General features: G+C 39.3%; 2 protein-coding genes and 1 pseudogene across 5 annotated transcripts in view; 1 reads left to right on the forward strand and 2 right to left on the reverse strand.

Moving 5' to 3' along the window:
• Positions 1-3187, forward strand: part of shroom1 (shroom family member 1) — a 29757-nt gene extending 26570 nt beyond the window's left edge. For all 4 annotated transcript variants that reach the window (XM_085470711.1, XM_085470713.1, XM_085470712.1 and 1 more), the window contains one exon: positions 1354-3187. In XM_085470711.1, the coding sequence (XP_085326837.1) occupies positions 1354-1608 (255 nt within the window). In that variant the 3' untranslated portion in view covers positions 1609-3187. The remainder of the gene's footprint in view (positions 1-1353) is intronic.
• A 6071-nt stretch (positions 3188-9258) lies between these two features.
• sowahaa (sosondowah ankyrin repeat domain family member Aa) lies at positions 9259-12067 on the reverse strand. Its single transcript, XM_085470715.1, has one exon. It carries the CDS (start codon positions 11954-11956, stop codon positions 10481-10483), a length of 1476 nt encoding a protein of 491 aa, XP_085326841.1. The 5' UTR covers positions 11957-12067; the 3' UTR covers positions 9259-10480.
• Positions 12068-13900: 1833 nt separating this feature from the next.
• LOC146700484 (uncharacterized) lies at positions 13901-18575 on the reverse strand (annotated as a pseudogene).
• Positions 18576-19857: the final 1282 nt, after the last annotated feature.

A 19857-nucleotide genomic window follows, 5' to 3' on the forward strand; every position in this document is an offset into this window, starting at 1 on the left:
GACTCTGACTGACTGATTCTGCATGCCAACTATTGTGAAAATAACGCTGAATAATTAATTTAGTATTTTTAATTAGCGTTACATAATTGTTTACCAGGGATTGTTTTGAAAACTCTCCAAAATTCTCCAAGTTTCTGCAAAGAAAACCCACAATCACTCAATCCTTCTTGCCTTTGTTTTGACTCAGATTTGGATTTTCATGAACACATAACAGTCAGTCACATTACATAACACATATAATTTAATAAAAATTAAAAGCATTTTAGATCAAATGATCTGATAATAATTTTTTAATGAACTCTCTCAAATACACCAGCATGTGCTCAATGTATTTTGATGCCATTCACACGCTGATGCTGTTTACACATAAACACTAAATCATGTGAGTAAAAGCATACTGTCAGCGAGTGCTCCTGGGAGAAATGCTACGTCACTAAGCTTAAGGATCTCAATATACACTGTGGCTCATTAGGAGCTCCTGGCAAAAAGACCACGGAGAGCAAGTGTTAGAAGTGTGCAGCTGCTCCCATGCCCTCAGCTATACTCTTATTCTGTTTACTTTAGAACAGCAAACACGCCACTTGGGGGAAAGTTGAAGGGCAGCTGTAATGGAGTCAAGGTTTCTCACTTTGTGGAATTTAAAAAATGCTGCTGGGTTTATCTGGGCTTAATTGACACTTTTCAGCTTATCAAATGTTTGAAGATTAATTTGATTAATCGATAGGGGCTTCACTTAAAAGAGTTTTCATGTTGCTAATTTCTTCTCCTAAATAATTTCCGCGCTCTCTTAATTAATCATTAATCCAGTGGCCACGTCACAGGCGTAACACGAGTTCTGGCTGTGCTTTCTTGCGCTTTCTGAATAACCTGTTTCAGTGTTTCCAGCATAATTTTTTGTATGTTTGCATGGATGCATTAGACCTCCAGATTTTCCCCTGAAAAGACCCTTTGTTAGCCCTGTGCTCTGTAATAGCAGCGCTGAGCGTGCTGCATACTGAGGGCTTGTTAGAGGGCTCATTTGTTTTCTCGCTGTTATCAGCAACACTGGTATTTACACTGACTCATCGAAACTCCAACCCAGTTTCGATGACATTTGTAACTACCCTGCCCTCTGTTGACACAAGGAAACACTGCACCCTCTGTCCTGTAGCTGTTTGAAACATAATCGTGCAACTTTCACTCCTCTTTATTTCCTGTCACTTATAAAAACACCCCAAAATATGAGACAAAATGTCACATGATTGTTTTAGGGATTTATTTTGGTTATCAACATGTGTCTAATAGAGAGGAAATGTAGCCTTATAACTCTGTCACTTAGAATTGATCATTTTTTCTCTTTGCGTTTCCATGCAGCAATCTCTGGACAGTCGCCATCGTCTGCTATGCAAACAGAGGGAGGATGCCAAAGATCTGAAGGATAACTTGGATCGCAGAGAAAACCTCGTCTCCACCTTCCTGTCACGCCAGCTGTCCGCCGAACAGCTACAGGACTACCGGCGCTTCGTCCAGACCAAGGCGTCGCTGCTCATCCGGCAAAAGGACCTGGAGGAGAAGCAGAGGCTGGGAGAGGAGCAGCTGGAGGCCCTTACCGGCAGCCTGGATCTGTGAGGGGGAAATTTTGGATTTGCTTCGCTTACCTAAAATGAGGATGGCTTCTTCAAAATGAGACATGTAGAGACATGTTGGCTTTGTAGAGGTCCAGCTGGTCTCTGCAACCCTTTGCACTCTGTCATGACTGTTTTGGTCATTGAAAAGAGTTTAGCAGAGTTACACCAAGACCCACGATACCCCTCTTCTATTTGTTTATATAGGCAGTGCATGAGGTGAGCAGTAATGACTGAAGTTGCTTACCTTCCTGTCATCTGCTGAGACTCATAAATGCTCACTGACTCCGCCCACCACTGTTTCCAGGCTTGTCCCACTACGGTACATCTTTTACTTCGAACAGGAGTGAACTGTTTTTGTTTGGGGGGTTTTCTGTGTGCCTTGATGATAGCTGAAGCTGTGGAACATTTTCCATTAGAGCTGCTGTGGGGACACTTTTTTAGCAATGCAGAAACCCTCCCTTCACTTTTCATTAGTGCTTCAGCCCTGTATCTGCACCTGTGGAAACCTACTATAAGCTTTAAGATTGTATTTGAGCAGCGGGAGGACGCCAGTGAAAGAAAGCAGTCTGAAAGAGAGCGATGTACTGTATCATATCAGTAAAAATGTACAATAGATGTAGAAGATTTAATCTTTTTTTAATGTTCTTATTTTTAAATGTGTTTCAAATGAAGGCACTAAAAACCAAAAAAAAAAATAGGTGAATGGAAAAAAGCACTTTGTAAAAAAAAAAACCTAAATGCACATTTCTTCAAATCAGATTCAAGATCATTTCAAGTGGAAGCCTTACTCCATCCATTTAAACAATATTTCTTCCTGTTTCAGGTTCGTTTTAAATAGGAATGTTGAGGTGATCTTTTTTAAAAGGTACACGAGCGCATCAATCAGCATGAAAAATTGTGTACAAATTTTTTTCCAGTTAATTTCATTAAAGCCTTGATGATTTATACTGGAATAGTTCTTCATACGGAGGTGCTAAGCCTCATAAAAGCAGATTACACATAAGCAACAATTATATCACTGAGTACTTTGTTCCCCAATATCCTTTTGTCGCATAGCCGATTCTTGATACTTGAAATGCCTTTTGTTTTAAGTTTTTTAATGAGAAAAATTCGCAATCTTCAATTCAGGCGTCTTAGACTGGTTTCCTGTTCTCTACCTCCACAGAGTAGCCCCCTCTAGAAACACGTGATGCTTGTTTCATTTTACACACTTCTCTTAAGTTAAAGGCTGTTTCTGAAAGTACAAACACACTTTACCCGCACATCCACTCACCTTTAACTGCACCACTGTTTCCCCATTAAAATCTGTCAGCTAGTTTTCATAGTTTTATACATTTCTGTTCTCACAGAACCTTCAGTCCAACACTTTTGAGAGCTGTTTAATGTTGCTGTTCGTCACTGTGTGCGCGCGTGCTTGTGGTGTGTGTGTGTGTGGTTGAACAGAAAGACAGAACTCCTTTTGGTATTTGCCATGTTAACTTTCAGCAAAACTCCTGTGAAGGTGATTGAAATGTCATCGTCTCTCAGGAATCTACACCTGCTGGCTAATATATATATATATATATATATATATATATATATATATATATATATATATATATATATATATAAAAACACCCAGCACGCCCCTGCGGGCGGTTTATCCTTCAAGCTCGGGTCCTCTACCAGAGGCCTGGGAGCTTGAGGGTCCTGCGCAGTATCTTAGCTGTTCCCAGGACTGCGCTCTTCTGGACAGAGATCTCCGATGTTATTCCCGGGATCTGCTGGAGCCACTCGCCTAGCTTGGGAGTCACCGCACCTAGTGCTCCGATTACCACGGGGACCACCATATATATATATATATATATATATATATATATATATATATATATATATATATATATATATATATATATATATATAAGCAATACAGTGTGGATATATATATATATATATATATATATATATATATATCTATATCCACACTGTATTGCTTGTGGGTTATGTATGTTATATTTATGGAATAACGACCACAAAGACGCAGTGGCAGTCTCAAAAATTTAAAAAAGTAAATAAATTGTGATTAACAATAAATCAGTTTTTCTTAGTAACTACGTGCCCTTTTACCTTGGATAAATATTTCCATGTTTTTGTGGTAAACAGTTTTTCCACCTTGGCCACCACCCCTGAAACATTTCTCTGGAGATTTATGACTCTGACCGCTTCAGTTTGCTAAACAAACGTATGCTTGTTTTGGCCTTTGTGCTGACGCAAGGCTGGAGTGTTAGAGAGGCTGAATGCCGTTCCGTTCAGCCTGCTGGAATTCCTAAAGAATCCAAAAGACCGGCATTTTTGGAGAAACAGAAGACCCTTGGCTGCACGCGGATAAATGTTGGTTTTTGCTACTGTACGTGTGCGCGGTTTCCTGAGTCACTGCTTGTTTCTCTCTTTCAATCACAGCTGTGTTTAGCTGAAGGAAAAGGCGGGTTTGATCCAAAAACTGCAGATTTGTGACACTGATACATGGAGAATTTGTGTTAAAGCCAAGAGAAGCAAAGACATTTCAGTGAGTCCCGACTGCCAGCAGCAGACATTTGTAAACCCACCTCTTCTGGCATGTCTCACACCTGTTTTCTGTCAAGAGTTGTTGTTTTGTGCCTGTTTGGAGTTCCAAATTCCATCATGTTTGTAATATTGTGAATAAATTAAGCTCACACTCATTCCTCCTTTGTTTTTTTTCCCCTCAAAGCAAATAATGGCATATTTGTCTAGGATTTAAGGTTGGTGCTACCATTGCAGGATTCACTGTGGGAGACCAGTACAGACATAACATTTTATCTCATTATTTCACAAATGGGAGATCCTGTTTGGGCTTTCAAATCAGAGCTCGCCTCTGCCCTCTACAGGCAGATCAACACATTGTTTCTGAAAGTCCAAATTTTCCTAGCAGAGAACTTCCTGTGAGCCTGTTTTGTTCTTAATCTGCATTTTTTTAAATTAAAAAATGACATTGTGGAGATAATACATACATCATCTATGCATGTAAACTAAATATTTTTTAAAATACATTTTTTTATTAATGTGGACTACACTCGACACTTTATTTGTTGTTAGTAGCAGGTTGGCCCCCTGTTGCCTTTCAGAACTGCTTTAATTCTTTGTGGAATAATTTCAGCATGGTCAGCTATAATACTGTGCCAAAAATATCCCCCACACCTTTAAACCACCACTAGCAGCCTGAACCTTTGATACAAAGCAGGATTTATTCATGCTTTTATGGCCTTTACACCAACTTCTGATTACACTATCTGAATGAAATTGATGCTCATCGGACCACGTGGCATTTTTCCAGTGAGGCTGGGATTTGAAGCCTCAGTGTTTGTTTTTAGCTGATAACAGTGGCAACTGGTGTGACCTTCTTCTGCTATAATGCAGTTGCTTCAAGGCTGGACATACTGTGCATTCAGAGATGCTCTTCTCCATAACTGCCTTCCTATCAGCTCGAAGGCCATTCTCTAAACTATGGCATCAACAAGATATTTTCACCTAGTATTTTCTGTTAAATCACCTAAATCACTTATATCACCTTTCTTCGTCATTCTGATGCTCAGTTTGAACTTCAGCTGGTCTGCTTGATCATATCTAAATGCACTGAGGTTGTGTCGTGTATCTCACTTTGATTATATAATCGTGTTAACAAACAGATATAAGGTATACCAAATGACATGAAAGTCTGGACCAAAATCAATAGGAAGATTAACAGAAATATTATCCTATTTAACTGATGGAAAAAAGACTGTGTGGTCTCAAAGTAACACTAACTGATGCTGTCGTCCGCCTCTCGTGTCTTTCAGGCCTCGCTGCTCCCATTTGTTTAGTCAGTGGGATGCCTTCGAGGATGTCAGCACATGCTTATTAAGAGACACAAAATGAAATGAGCAAAGAAATGGTTGGTTTTGTTTTGGAAAGTGGCAGAGAAATCCCCAGGTGGACGAGAAGAGACGCCACGCAGCACTTGGAGTACTTTGCAAACCAACAAAAACAAAACAAAACAGATTCCCAGAGAAGCAGCGGTGTCATACAACTCAACTCTGAGCATCCTAAACAAGCGAGATCTTGTTTCCAAGACACTGATTGCATGGCAATTTGGTTTAGCATCATTACAGAGACAGTATAAAGATATACTCCAGACAGCAAACGGGAGGATATAGCATGGCGAAGCACAGCTGCAGCAGCAGTTCTGTCACAGCGCCAGATAATGAAGAGCTTTGCTGCTGATAATCACCGACTGTATCCACGGCAATGTGGGGAAACAGAAAACTCAAGCATATATTCCACAACCCCCCCTTTATGTAACCATATAACTGTGTTAAAATGACCAGAAGACACAGTGCCTGCAGGAGGTGAGGAGGATTCTTTATCAAAGTGGGTGACTCAGTGATGTCTCTGCCAGGAGCTCAGATTAGTGGTTTTAAAGCTTACTTTTCAACCTGAACTCTGAACCCTCTGCCCTTAGGAATGTCAGCACACCTTGTGTTGGCCTCCACCTTCTGGCAGTCATTACTCACCTCGGTTATGAAAACTAACAAAGGCTTGGTCTCAGTCTAACTAGGCTGCGGTAAAATGGTATATGGCTATGATTTATTGCCACTATATATTCCTGCTGAACAGTGTACAATATGAATGCCAGGCCTTTCTCAATATACTCAGTATCCACTTTATTAGGTACACCTGGTCCGCCATAAATGCTTTAATGATATCTATAAATACATTACGTTGACACCGTCACAGAGGTGTTCATTCATTTATATGTTTTAGCATTGAGGTCAGTATTACTGGACTGCTGAGAGGTGGTTCGATCTACAGAGCACCTTATAGACAGCTCTCAGCATAATGTTACATAACTATGATTTTACCAGGATTTACACATTTCCAACAATGCAATGAAAAAAGTCAAACATTATGGGCCATAATAAATATTGCAAGACTGCCGTGGTGCACTGCCTTACATTGTTAGGAATCATTACATAATGCAGAGAAATAAATGTGCACTTTATGTGACTAAGGGGGGTGTTGGCAGGTGTCATTTGTAATAATAATAATAATGATGGATTGCATTTATATAGCGCTTTTTGAGAACTTCAAAGCGCTGTACCATTCCAGTATTCATTCACTCTCACATTCACACACTGATGGAGGCAAGCTACAGTTGTAGCCACAGCTGCCCTGGGGCAGACTGACAGACTGAATTGTGTTGTTTTATTAAATTTACTGCTAAAATTACAGACATTAGAAATGTGGGTTGTGTGCAATACACCTACTAGAACTAGGCTGGACTCCCTATTTGCCTTTAGAGCTGCCTTGGTCTCCATGGCACAGATTCAACAAGGTGCTGGAAACATTGCTCACAGATTTTAGTTTATGTTGACACAATAGCATCACACACTTACTGCAGATTTAACAGCTGCACATCTATGATGTGAATTTCCTGATCTGCCACACCTCACAGGTGCTCTGTTGGATTGAAATCTAGTGAGTGGACACCAGTACAGTCAAGTCGTTGTCATGTTCATCAAACCAGTTTGAGATTATTTGAATTTTTTGACATGGTGCACTATCCCGCATCAGCCACAGCTGATGGCCGCCCCTCCCTCAGCCTGGTTCTGCTGGAGGTTCCTTCCTGTTAAAAGTTCGTTTTTCCTTCCCACTGTCGCCAAACCATTTGCTCATAGGGGGTCATATGATTGTTTTCGCTGTCATATTATTATAGAGTCTACCTTACAATATAAGGTAGGGTGAATAACCTATTAAAGCACACTTAAAGAAGTGTGATTATTACCTGGGAATACCTGGTAGTTTCTATGTAATAAGCAGGAAACAGAGCTGCAAAGTGGCCTGTTTCCATTTAATAACACATTGATAACCTATTAAAGCTAACTTAAAGAAATGTGGTAGTTTCTAAGAGGCCCAAAGTGTGCCAAGAAAATATCTCCTGCACCATTACATCATTACCACCAGCAGCCTCAACTGCTGATACAAGGCAGGATGGATCCATGCTTTCATGCTGTTTACACTGATCTTATTATCCAGTTTTGGTGAGCCCACACGCATTGTAGATAAGTTTCCTGTTCTTATCTGAAAAAGCGTCACACAGTGTGCTCTTCTGCTTTGATGTTTGACATGTCGTGCTTTCAGAGATGCTCCCCTGCATACTTTGGTTCTTAAGAGTGGTCATTTCAGTTACTGTTTCCTTCTCATCAGCTTGAAGCAGTCTGGCCATTCCCCTCTGACTTCTGGCATCAGTGAGATATTTTCACCCAGAGAACTGCTGCTCACTGGATGTTTTCTCTTTTTTTCCATTGCCATTCTCCATAAACATGGTAGTGTGGCTAAAATACCAGAAGATCAGGAGTTTTTTTTAATACTTGAAACATCCATAACCACGCTTTGTTCAAAGTCACTCGCATAAATCACCTTTCTACTCCATTCTGATGCTCCGTTTGAACCTTGGCAGGTCCTCTTGAACCGTGTCTACATGCCTAAAAACACTGAGTTGCAGCCAAATGATTGGCTAATTAGACATTTGTGTTAATGCTTGTTTACATTAAAAACATGTAAAAAGTTAACAAGGATTTGAACAGGATTTCCGTTATGAATTTGCTGTCAGATAGTGCTTTTTTTTCCTTTATGGTTTGCTACAGTAGTGCACTTTTAGGCTTGTAGCAGTATAACATTACTAGGACAACGTTTAATTATGGATTGCTCTGATTGCTCTCTATGGTACAGTTTAATCCTTAAACACTCATATGTTTATGTGCATTAACAGTTTGACATCAGCTCTATGTGCTGACTCTCCTAGCTCTCTGAACCCGTGTTGGGTTTCCTCCCCGCAGCAGCCACAGAAAAGAACATTTGCTTAATAAAGCCCAGAGGCTCTGAGATGAAACATCATCTTGACGTACAAACAATGTACGCTTCTGGGAAAGTGACATAACGAGACACGCAAGAAGCAGAGGGAGACGAGTCAAGGGCAGGCGAACGGCGGGATAGTGAGCTGGCCTACTATTTCTAAATGTTGCTATTTCTTACCGGTCTCTCCTGCCTCTCGTTTACCTCCAGTTTTCAGCACACACTGAGTTAAGTGTATGCAAAGCTCGTTCTGATCTTTCAGCCACGCACATTCAATGCCAGATGCTTACCTGGCTTAATCACAGCTGTCTCGACAAGTCAGGAGATGTAGCCAAGCCTGGAGAATTACTTGGCAAATACAGGGGCATTAATGATTTATGGAGCACCTGTGCGGCCTTAATGAATGATACAAGTTGTACCCCCCCCCCTTTTTTTTTTTTGTTGTAAATTTGATTATGTTACAGTGAAATCCAGAGTCGGCTTCCTTCGGGGGAATTTTTTAATGCTTTACAGCCTTTAATAATTAATCTATTTTAAAGTGAAGCAGTGAATAGCTTAGTCTTCTAAACCTGCCCTCAGAGGCACAAATATTTAAGTCTCTTCTTTCCAAAACAATTATATTTTTCTCTACTGGAAGTTTAATTCCCCTATAAATTAACACCTCCTCGTTTTTTTCCCCTGTTTGCGCATGCCTGCTTTGTGAGATCACTGCACTGCATTTCTTGCTCATAAATGAAAACACAGAGCAAGTCAAGTCTTGATCTCAGTAAATGAGTAACAGAATGTCTTTATTCTGCATTCACTTCCTGTCAGTATGTACGCTTTAGCTTGAAATCAAAAGAAGAATAAGAATGGGTACTTTGACAAAAACAAAAAAAGATCAACCAGATTAAAGTCTGTGGTTAAAAGAAAAACAGCCCGTTCGACATCACAGTGGAAGAGAATTCATGGCACGACTTATCGGACATGGAAGCTCGATTACATAAAGAGACACCTTAATTTTTTTAATGGCATGAACTGGAAAACTGGTCTAAACCACTACATTTATTTTCCCTGGAGGGTCTTGGGTCGATTTGTGGCTCTAGGTCCGATAGTGTATGCATTTTTCTAGGACCCTCCAGGGGTTAATTCTGGCTATAGTATTCATATAAAAAACATAAACAGAAGAAAAAACAAGGAAACCATCCTAACACTCCATGTGTGATATATAAACACAATATGAAATCATCTTAAATTTTACATACTATATACATACTACACCTCAACGGGTGTATTTAGAAGTTAAACACTTATTGAGACCTACTCCTTTTTTACAAAAAAAGAGGGTTATTCTCACCTTAAACAACAAAAATGAAGACAAGGCTTCATAAGAACACAATGAAACAACTCAATCACCGAGAGGAACATTTCCTATATTCATTCAGTTTGTTGTTTTTCAGCTGGTCTGTGAAGTTATGTAGTGATGTACTACTTTTTTCCACTTTGTCTGTACAATTGTTCCACATGCTAACTTCTGTGACTGTAATGCTGTGATATTATACATTAGTCCTTATTACCAGTTTGCTGAACACGCAGATTCCTCTCAGGTGATGATGCTTTGGTCTTAATTGAAATGACTCAGTAGAAAATTCTCTGTACAACTTTAAAGCTCAGTTCAATTGAAAACAGACAGACTAAAGGGGCCACACCTACAAAAGCCCACACTTGTGTGAGTAATAAGACGACTCACAGGAGCCACCATTGTCTGACATTCACCTCATGCAGGTAACGTCACACACAGCGTCTGCTGACCTCGAGGTTTTTTAAATCTTTTCTCTTTGATCTTAACCACTTAAATTGTGTTTCTATAGAATCCCTCCACATGTTTTTTGTATCATTATCTCCAATAATAACTGCAGAAAGTAGGCTAAAAATAAAAAAAGAGAGCATTAACCAAATCCTTTTAAGGTCATTGGTGTGTTTTCCGTCAGGGAAGAGCTTTGCTTTCACATAAAAACATCTGACATGGGCCTGTGCCTGAAGCCGGTGCCGCTGTCTTCTCCCTCTTCGATGGGGTCGTTGTTCAGGGAGTACAGGCCCGGCCGCTGCTTGTGCTTCTTTTTGTGGCCTGTCACGTTTGGTTGAAAGAGGCGGCTTATTGAATGCAGGCCCTTGGAGAGATCCGGGAACAAATCCAGCTCCTCTTTCTCATGCAGGGCCCTGTCCTCTGCCGGCTGGGGTTTGGGCTTACAAAGCATCTCTCTCACAGACTCAGAAACGTCTTTGTGGAGATAGTGGTAGGCCTTCTTGCCATAGTTGTCCCTGATGCTTATGTTGGCTTCGTACTCCTTCACCAGTATGCCAATGATATATTGCTTGTCATGCAATGCAGCAATGTGCAAAGGAGTGTATCCCCCGTGTGTTTTTGCATTGATGTCAACGTGAACCCCTCCTTGCCTGGCTTTTTCGATAATCTTCACAAGCATGTCGCTGTTCCCAGTTTTGGCTGCCCAGTGCAGAGCAGTGAACCCTGACATGAAGTCCTTCTTCTCGGCCAGCTGGTTGTCTCTGAGCAGCAGGCCGTAAGCCTGGCTCCAGTGGCCGGCGGCACAATTGACGAGCCACTGATGCTCTGAGTGCTCCAGGGGAAACATAGAGGGAATCCTGGTGTCTTTGTGCTCCTCTGATGCCTTGGTGCTCTTCGCTGCCCTCCTTAGTTGGGGTGAGCCGGTGCTGCTCTCCGCCGAAGGCATCCTTCTCTTGTCCCTGAAAGCATCCGTTTTTGGGTGTTCTTCGGGTTCATCTGGGTCAGGCTTAAGTTTGTTTCTCTTGTCCCTGAAAGCATCTGTTTTTAGTTGTTCTTCGGGTTCATCTGGGTCAGGCTTAAGTTTGTGGATCTCCACTTTAGTGGCGCTGGGGGGCATCCTCAGAGGCAAGGCATATGGCTTGGTCTTTACAGGCGCATTTGAGCAGTTAATTCCCTTTCTATCCTGCAGCTGGACATCAACATTCAGCGACCTTTTAAGTCGTACACTTGCAAATTTACTCCTTTGCAGTGCCATCTGTATGGGAGAAAGCAGTTCTGTGGGATGGTCACTACTTTCACTTGCCTCTTCCTGATCAGGTTCAGTAACAGCTGATTGAACACCTCCCTGATCCTCAGAGCTTCCAGCCTGCGCAGGTGGGCGCTGCTGCTCACCTGTCAGCGGGATCTTTTCATTTTCAGGCTTTTCCACATGGATCTTTGGACCTTCCAACAAATGCTGATAGGTTTTCCGCAGGACAACATACCGTTCGCCGTCGATTTCTTTCACAAACGCTACATTGTTGACAAAAGTCTTGAAAAGCTCCCTATTCCGTTCTCTTTCTTCGGGATCCGCGGTGTCCACCGACTCTCTGAACTTATCAACCAGGTCGGATTTCTTCACTCTTCCACCCTCCGCTACCAGCAAAGACAGGATGGATTCTTGTGTCAAAATCATTATTAAAGCTGTAAAAGAAAAAAGCGAAAGCTCCTTACAGCTGCGCGGTGTGTTACACCTTTATCCGTGTGACGGTACAGACCGCTTTACCTGGACGCTCCCTCTCCTCCCCACACCTGGAGGAGGCTCTTTCCGGGGAAAGTGAGGACGTGGACAATTTGAATAATGTATGTACATATTTTACTATGAGCAAAGTAGTTCAACATTCTTATGCTCAAAAATTTCGGTAAATCAACAAAGTAGACCTCAGTAAAATAAAACAAAAAGCATCACTTTGTTCCTATTCGTAGGCTACAAGTACATATAAATGATAAGGAGAAAATATTTGGTAATTAGGCTAAAAATGTTGGATTAGGCTCACATGAGGTGTTGAAATGTAGGTACTGTACTCACAAACATGAAATGTTTGTAATAAGGATTATACTTTATATGCAAGGGTTATACTTCAACACTGAAAATATTACACTTTAAATAATATTAATCATAATAATGATAATAAAGTAATAAAGTAATAAATAAATAAATAATAATAATATACAAACTAATGCAGCCACATTAAAAAAAGTAATTTCCCCCTTTTCAAGAAAAGCAAACAAACAAAATAAGTTGTTGTAAACAATGGTGACAATGGAATTTAAAGATTAAAAATAATAAATAAATAAATTAATAAATCATTGTGGTTACAATCTAGTTACATATATTTTATAATGAAATGTGGGCTCATTATTTCTTTTTTGTATTTTGAAAATGTCATATAGGTTATATAATCTGTTACCATCACTGACTGTAAATAAAAGATGGACATAGCAACGTGACCTCACCCATCTGATTGGAAGCATCATTGTTGTGGCTGTTGTGGCCATCCTATCTTGTTGACTGCATTGGGCTAATAAATTGCTGCAATTTTACTCCACAAAACTGAACCAAAGACTTCTTTGATAGTCTGTACCTCGCAGCGAGCCATAGTATTTGTCAGATAATTTCACCACATACGATTTGATATCGCCAGGTTAGTTTTGTTCCTATCTTATATATCTTATATCTTCATCATAATGTTGTTCCAGAATAAACATTACAACTGGTCAGTCATGTTGTGTGAGCATTCAGTTAGCATTAACCAAGAAGTTAACTAAAGCAATGAAAAACTATCCCAAGCAAACCAGGATGAGGAACCTAAATGTGGCTAACAGCAAACCTAACTTTATTATTTAATTGCATTAATTAATAAGGAAAACACTTGAAATGCTTAACATTTGTTTCAGAAGAGATTTTTATATAAACAAATGGATTTTTTTGTCCTTTCTCATCACAGTCATCAAGCTATGACATCACATCAGCATTGTGGACCAACATTATTATAATGATGCAGGAACACCACCAACATGGCCATACAACACATCACTATCACGGCAGACTGTGCCTGTCAATCAGACAGCCACACACCCAACTCCAGTACACTCTTAGAAGGGATGTGTTAAAATTGACACATCATGTGTTAAATTTTAACACATGTGCTGCATCAGATTAGGGACAACACATGATGTGTCAGTTTTAACACAATTAATGTGTCTGCTCCTTTAACACATCTTCTGTGTTAAAAAATGTAAACACAAAGATGTGTTATTTTGACACAAAGATGTGTTAAAATGTGTACATTTCAATTTTTTTTAAAAAAGGAGAAAAAAGATGGGTATATATTATACATTTATTGAATTCCATTTTTTATTTGGCATATTATAAATCATTACAAAATGAATGAACAACAGCTGTCAGAATCTTTTCAATTAAAATGCTTTAAATTCAATTTTAGCCAAAGCTATATCACAATTTTTACTTTACAAAATCAAACAAAATTCATATCTGACTAGCTTTCTATCTCTCTAGATCATTAAAATGTCAAAAAAATTTGAATAAAGGGCAATCATATATATGATTGCCCTTTTTTCAATTTTTCAATTTTTTCAATATATATATATAATGTTCTGATATAATCCAGACAATACATGAATTAAAATTTTTAAAGGTAACAATTGTCATCTTCAACAAATTGTCAACATTTAACAAATGTGCAGTTGCATGCAAACAGAAAAACATACATTTTGGCGAATATAGCATCCAGGTTATACAATTTTGTACCTTGGGTTTAAATACGAAAATCAAAAATTTCAGCCAATCAGTTCATATTGTCTGACCTTTCCACTGCATAGGCATAAAAATGGTCAGTCCTGATAAGCAGTGTATTTGACAAAGATGCCAAATGAGGTTTCTCACCTCTGTGAACAGAGACTCTACATTTTGGACAGGTGAACATTTTACTTGCATCCTTTAATCTGTGCAATCAGCTCCAGTACTTTGGTTTTCCTTTGGGTGGACAGCGGCAGGTCATAGACAAACTCAAAGAAGGTGAAGACGGAGCCAAGTGGTGCTGGATAGGACAAGTTACATACCCAGTACAGTTTGAAAAGCTTATCCACAGCACACGTCAGGCCATCATTCAGAGAAATGGTTACTCTGTCATTCTTAGCAACAATGATGTACTGCCTGGTTGCCCTCTTTAGATCACCGATGCATATCAGCTGGGGTTGGTGTGTTGTGGATGATGCTTCAGGATCACTGCAAAGCGATGCAATACTTGTTCCAGGCTTGGAGATGGGGAAGATAAAGATAGTATTCAGTGAGGTGTAGACAAATGCTTTCCTCAGGTAAATACCGTGAGAACTTTACTGAATACATACCAGTGCAAAAAAGGCTGCAACGACTGGCACCAACTGGTGGGAGTAGGTGTGTTAACACATGGCGGGGGGGGTTCTTGTTTCCAGGGCAGCTACTGATTTGAGCTTCGGAATGATACTGGCTTCCCATTTTCGCAAAAAGAGGTCCACCTTTCCTCCTGTAAGATTGCCAAACTCCAAGTCCAGCCTACGGAAATAAAAGAAGTGTTTAAGTTTAAAATGAAGCATTAAATACATTAAATCAAAAGTACATTCTGTCCATTTGGTAGCTGTATGGCTAAAATCAAACTTTACAGTATCACATTTCTGTTACCCATTCCACATCAAGCTTACCTACACAGTGAAACAACAATTTACTTGGAGTGGTATTTGAATACAAGTCCATTATTCCTTAATTTTAGCTATGATTTGGGTCCCATCAGACCCTGAGAAAAAATTAGGACTTTTTAGCTGATGTTCAACTTTCTAGCAGACAATTTCTTATGTTGTCTGTCTGCGGTTTGTCCTGTAGAGCTTTTTTGTTGAAAATAGTGCTGCTGAAAGCAGAGTTTCATACAGATTTAGGTGATTTTTTGTAGGGTTTTCACTTCCACGAGCAGCACTTTCTGCATTGTCATTTGATGTCCCTACTATTAGATAGTCATTTGGTGGTACGACTAAGATTTTGGACCATGTGAAAAGTGATGCTCATTGTAATCAGTGCGCAGGGAGTAATGATCAAACTCTGAAGTTATAAAACTTTCAAAATATTCACTAGGAGCTCATAAACATACCTCCAATGTATCGACTCCTGTTACATACTTTGTATGCAAAACACAACTGAGTGGAGAAGGAGTACATAAACCATTACCAGAGAACCAAGCAACTTACCAGACTTGGCATGTCCAAAAACCGTGGGTACTCTCAGAATATTCCAGGCTCTGAGACTGGTGTATGTTTCCTCCATGCCTGACATGATAATTGGAAGGTTCTCAGCTGAGGGCCGCAATAACTTGGGTGACCCACTCATCTGTGCTGCTGGTATTCCCATCCTCTCGCCTGAGCTTCTTGTCTTCACCACAGTCATCTGTCACTTTTCGCTTCTTATAATGTCTCTGCCCCTGGTCGAGATTCCGTCTAAGGTTGCGCAGTTTAGTCTCTAGGAATCCACAATGAGAGACTGGATCATAATAATGCTCCTGAGGAAGAAAGGACAGAGGTATATGGGTAACAGCTGAGCAATTTTAACTGAGAAAAAAAGCTCTAATAAATAATTAGATAAAGGTTAAACGATACACAGTAAGTGGGAACAAGTGCAATTTACAGTATGTAGTGGAATTTACATTATTAAAATGCTAAATTTACTTACAAATCCTTCCCCCTGTCCTGCCACTTAAGGGTGGAAAAGTGGTGAGGATGCTTTTTGCTACAGTTAGCTTCTCTGCACTAAGAGGGTAACTGGAAAACAAAGGTAAACTTTTTTACTTCTGTGCACTTCAACATTTTTAAAGGAAAACATTCAATGCAAAATTTTAACAAAGTACAGTAAAGTGCTATACTTACTAACCACACCTCTCCACCAAATCCCCAATGCAAGTCTTCACAAGGAGCCTCCTCGATGGCACCAACAGGTTTCATACTCCTTAAGAATCTGTGGGGCTTTCCTGAGTGACTTCAGGGGTTGACTTTGTTCTTCTGTGGTAATGGTAGACTGTGTAAAGGCAACACCAGACACTTTACCTCTCTGCAATAATCTTCAAAGTCATGACAGCAAATTTCCACAGAGCATAAAAGCACGAGTTTACTCAAAAAGCTGCAGCAGAAGAAGGCGGTTTCTTAACTACGTGATTATAACGCAATGACTAAAAGAAATTCTGAATAATAAATAAATTGATTTTATCTTCTAGTTGCTACTTGGTGAATAAATCTGATCCTGACTAATAGTGATGTCTGATGTCTGTGGCACTGCTGACAATAAGAATTTTTTTTTTTTTACAAATTTCTTTCTCATCTATAAAAGTGGTTACAAGGACTTTGACAGATTCTAAGTTGTCATATGTGTGCTGAAAAAATGAAACACATGGCTAAATAAGTAAGATAATTTGCATGGTCAAGTTGCTGTTGTTTGCTTTTTTAAATAACACTGACTATTACTTCCTCAGAAGTTCTGCATAAAAAAGAAACTATATCAGAGCATGTTTCCAGCAATAAGCCTTAAAAAAGAATGTGCACATACTTTAGTTAATCATACTAGATGCAAAAACTGCTTTAACTGCTTGAAAAAATAATCATCTCTGTCAATATGAGGTATATTTCATGTTAAAGTTACTCAGTCTTTATTCCTATTCTCTGCTAGTAAACGAATGGTCGCGGTGATAACTACATTTGCTATATTCAGAGCTAAGGACAATATTGTCATTTTACTCAACACTGCTACGGTTAGGTGCTGACTCTGGCGTTGCTCATAGACAACATAATGCCTGTCGGAGCCGCTAGCCAACTACCACACTGGTTCTAAGAGCAATTTCTGAATACTCTAATACATAAATAAAGTAAATAGATAAATACATGAATAAAGTAATACATAAAAATACTACCAAAACACATTAACTCTAATGGAGTATGGCACGAAATCCAAGAACTAATAATAAAATTAAGAGTAGGATATGTTAGCAAGACTGTTACATTAAGGTTAGCTAGGTATAGTTAAGCAGTAATTAACTTAAACTCTAAACTCCTACATAACTCCTATATTTTATATAAATTCACATTCTTCCAGAAACCCGGCATATTTTCAGTACATTAAGATAAACTGGTAAATGATACTTACTGTAAGGTCTGACAACATACTAGGCGACGTAACCTCCATCTTTGTCTCCTTTGTCTCAGTGGCGCGAAAGATAGCGCCCCCTTCCCGCCGCCGGTATGTCATGTTGCTGGGCAGAATTTGTTTCAATTTTAAGCATGTGTGTTCTTACTCATTTCATTTTCTACTTTTGCTTCAATTATATTCACATGTTACGGTCAAAATTAAGCCTGTTCTTTGTGGATACTTATGCTTATCCGGTTGTTCAGTCTGACGTCACTAGCCGTGTCTGGGTCTAAACTCCGCTGCAGGTCCATATATCAAACGATCACTATGGGATTACTGAGAGTTGAAAAACTGTCTAAAGTCTTTCATCTTTAATAAAATGATCAGCGTTCTGCTCTACCAGGTGTAACAATTGAGTTTAACATCCAGGCATCCATGAAAACGGAATTTATGACATTTAACGGAGTTAGAAGTTAGCAGGGAGTTAGCTCGCTAGCTTCTATCTAAATACAATATAGCATGTCCTGACTGCGGGGTTTTGGAAACAAATTAAAACGTACAGCTCTGCTATCACTTCCAGCATAAATGAAGACAGAAAACTAAACAGCAGTGACGTTTGTAGGGTTACTGAAGTTGGGCTAGCTGGTATATAATGATGTGCTACGTGACCGCTAGCGACACAGCTATGTTAGCATAATATAAACAAGCTAACTTTTTTTCCACTCGATAAAAGTTAATGTGAGTGTTCTCGGTGGTCAGGAACAAATGTAATCGCATGGCAGGATGCTGTAAAAGGACCAAACTTCAGCCAGGAGAACAACTGAGATAATCCATCCACAATACGAGGTTAGTCATTCATATACTGCTGCATGGGCTGGGCTGTAGTTACATCGTAAGGTTTTAAAAACTGAGCTTAAATAAATGATTAGCGGTAATAAAAGCCGAGGGAGGTCAACAGTGGTCGCTGACTGTTTTAGGAGCTTTTTGAGATCAAATAGAAGAAAATACATAACATTAAACATGTTAACAACACAAAAGCCATATTAAACGCAGACTACTTTAGACCCGGAAGTAGGATTCGTCGCGTCATCACTGAACAACCGGATTGTATAGCCATGGCCATTAATTGGTATGCCATACATATTGAGAAATAAAAAATTAATCCTCTTTCAGAATTTTAGTACACCATACACACCTTGGTCCACATTACATTATAAAATGTTTTATTTGTTGAAAGTAATGAGGAAAGGATTAAGGAAAACAAACAATAACTAAACATTTTATTTATTCAGTTAATATAGTTATAATACATTGTTAATCTACAATTTATTTCACTAAACACAGGGCCAGCATCAAATTACTGAGCTGCTAATTTTAGGTCCTGTTGTTAGATTCTGAAAATAACACACAAAATGTGTTAAACTGTGCAACACATCAAGTGTGTTAAGCGTTTTACACATTTTTTCAATGTTTACACATTTTCTTACACATGTTATGTTAAAATTTACACAAAATGTGTTAATAGTGTAACAACACATTTTTTGTGTCATTTTTTAACACATCCTTTCTAAGAGTGTATCCACATGGATGAGTTATGCATCTCCCCAATGAAGGGGGGCACTATCCATAGAGGCCAAAAGCCTTTTTGTACCAGCCTTTTAAAATGCCACTTAGTCACTTTAACTTCTTTTAATTCTTCCAGTATGTGCTCTTGAGATCCTCAAAGACGCAGTGCAACTCTTTCCGACCTTCCTTCTATTTCTCCTGATAAAGTTGGGCACTTTAACATCAACATTGTAATTAATACAGACTGACTTACTCATCGAGCAGGCTGCAAGTGGACATTAGAAGAACTGCAGTTTGTGGCATGTGCGAGCTTGACTTTTGAGTACTGGAGGTTTGCCACTTAGTTCTTTGGAAATCCTAATTATTGCAACGGTATCTTATAACTTAACCACTGCTCTTACTCATGATAGTAATACCATTCATTTATCTGGAATAAAGCCAGTTTGGTATACACACATACAAGATACAAATTCTATTTTTTTGCGTGACAGATAACAGAAAAATATTGAAAATCGCGACATCACGTGACGGATTGCTCCAACTCTCTGATTGGCTGATCTGCATTCTAGTAAACTCAATCTCTGACCTAATTAGCTTAATTTTAATATGAATGCCATGTTTTGACTGGCATCCAAATGATTAGGTATTTTTTTTAAATGATATCCATCTCTGACTGACACATATCTCTGCTGCTCGCTCCTGTCCTGGCTTGCAGAGTGTGCAACATGACATTCCTGCAGCGATTGAGAAAGCTGGCCATATTGAAAAAGTATATGTCACAACCAAAGATGTCAACTATACTTGGGATAGTT

Source organism: Copadichromis virginalis, linkage group LG10, assembly GCF_057382275.1.
Source record: "Copadichromis virginalis isolate Kocher_CV1m ecotype Utaka linkage group LG10, C_Virginalis_male_GT1.1, whole genome shotgun sequence".
Classification (NCBI taxonomy): Eukaryota; Metazoa; Chordata; class Actinopteri; order Cichliformes; family Cichlidae; genus Copadichromis; species Copadichromis virginalis.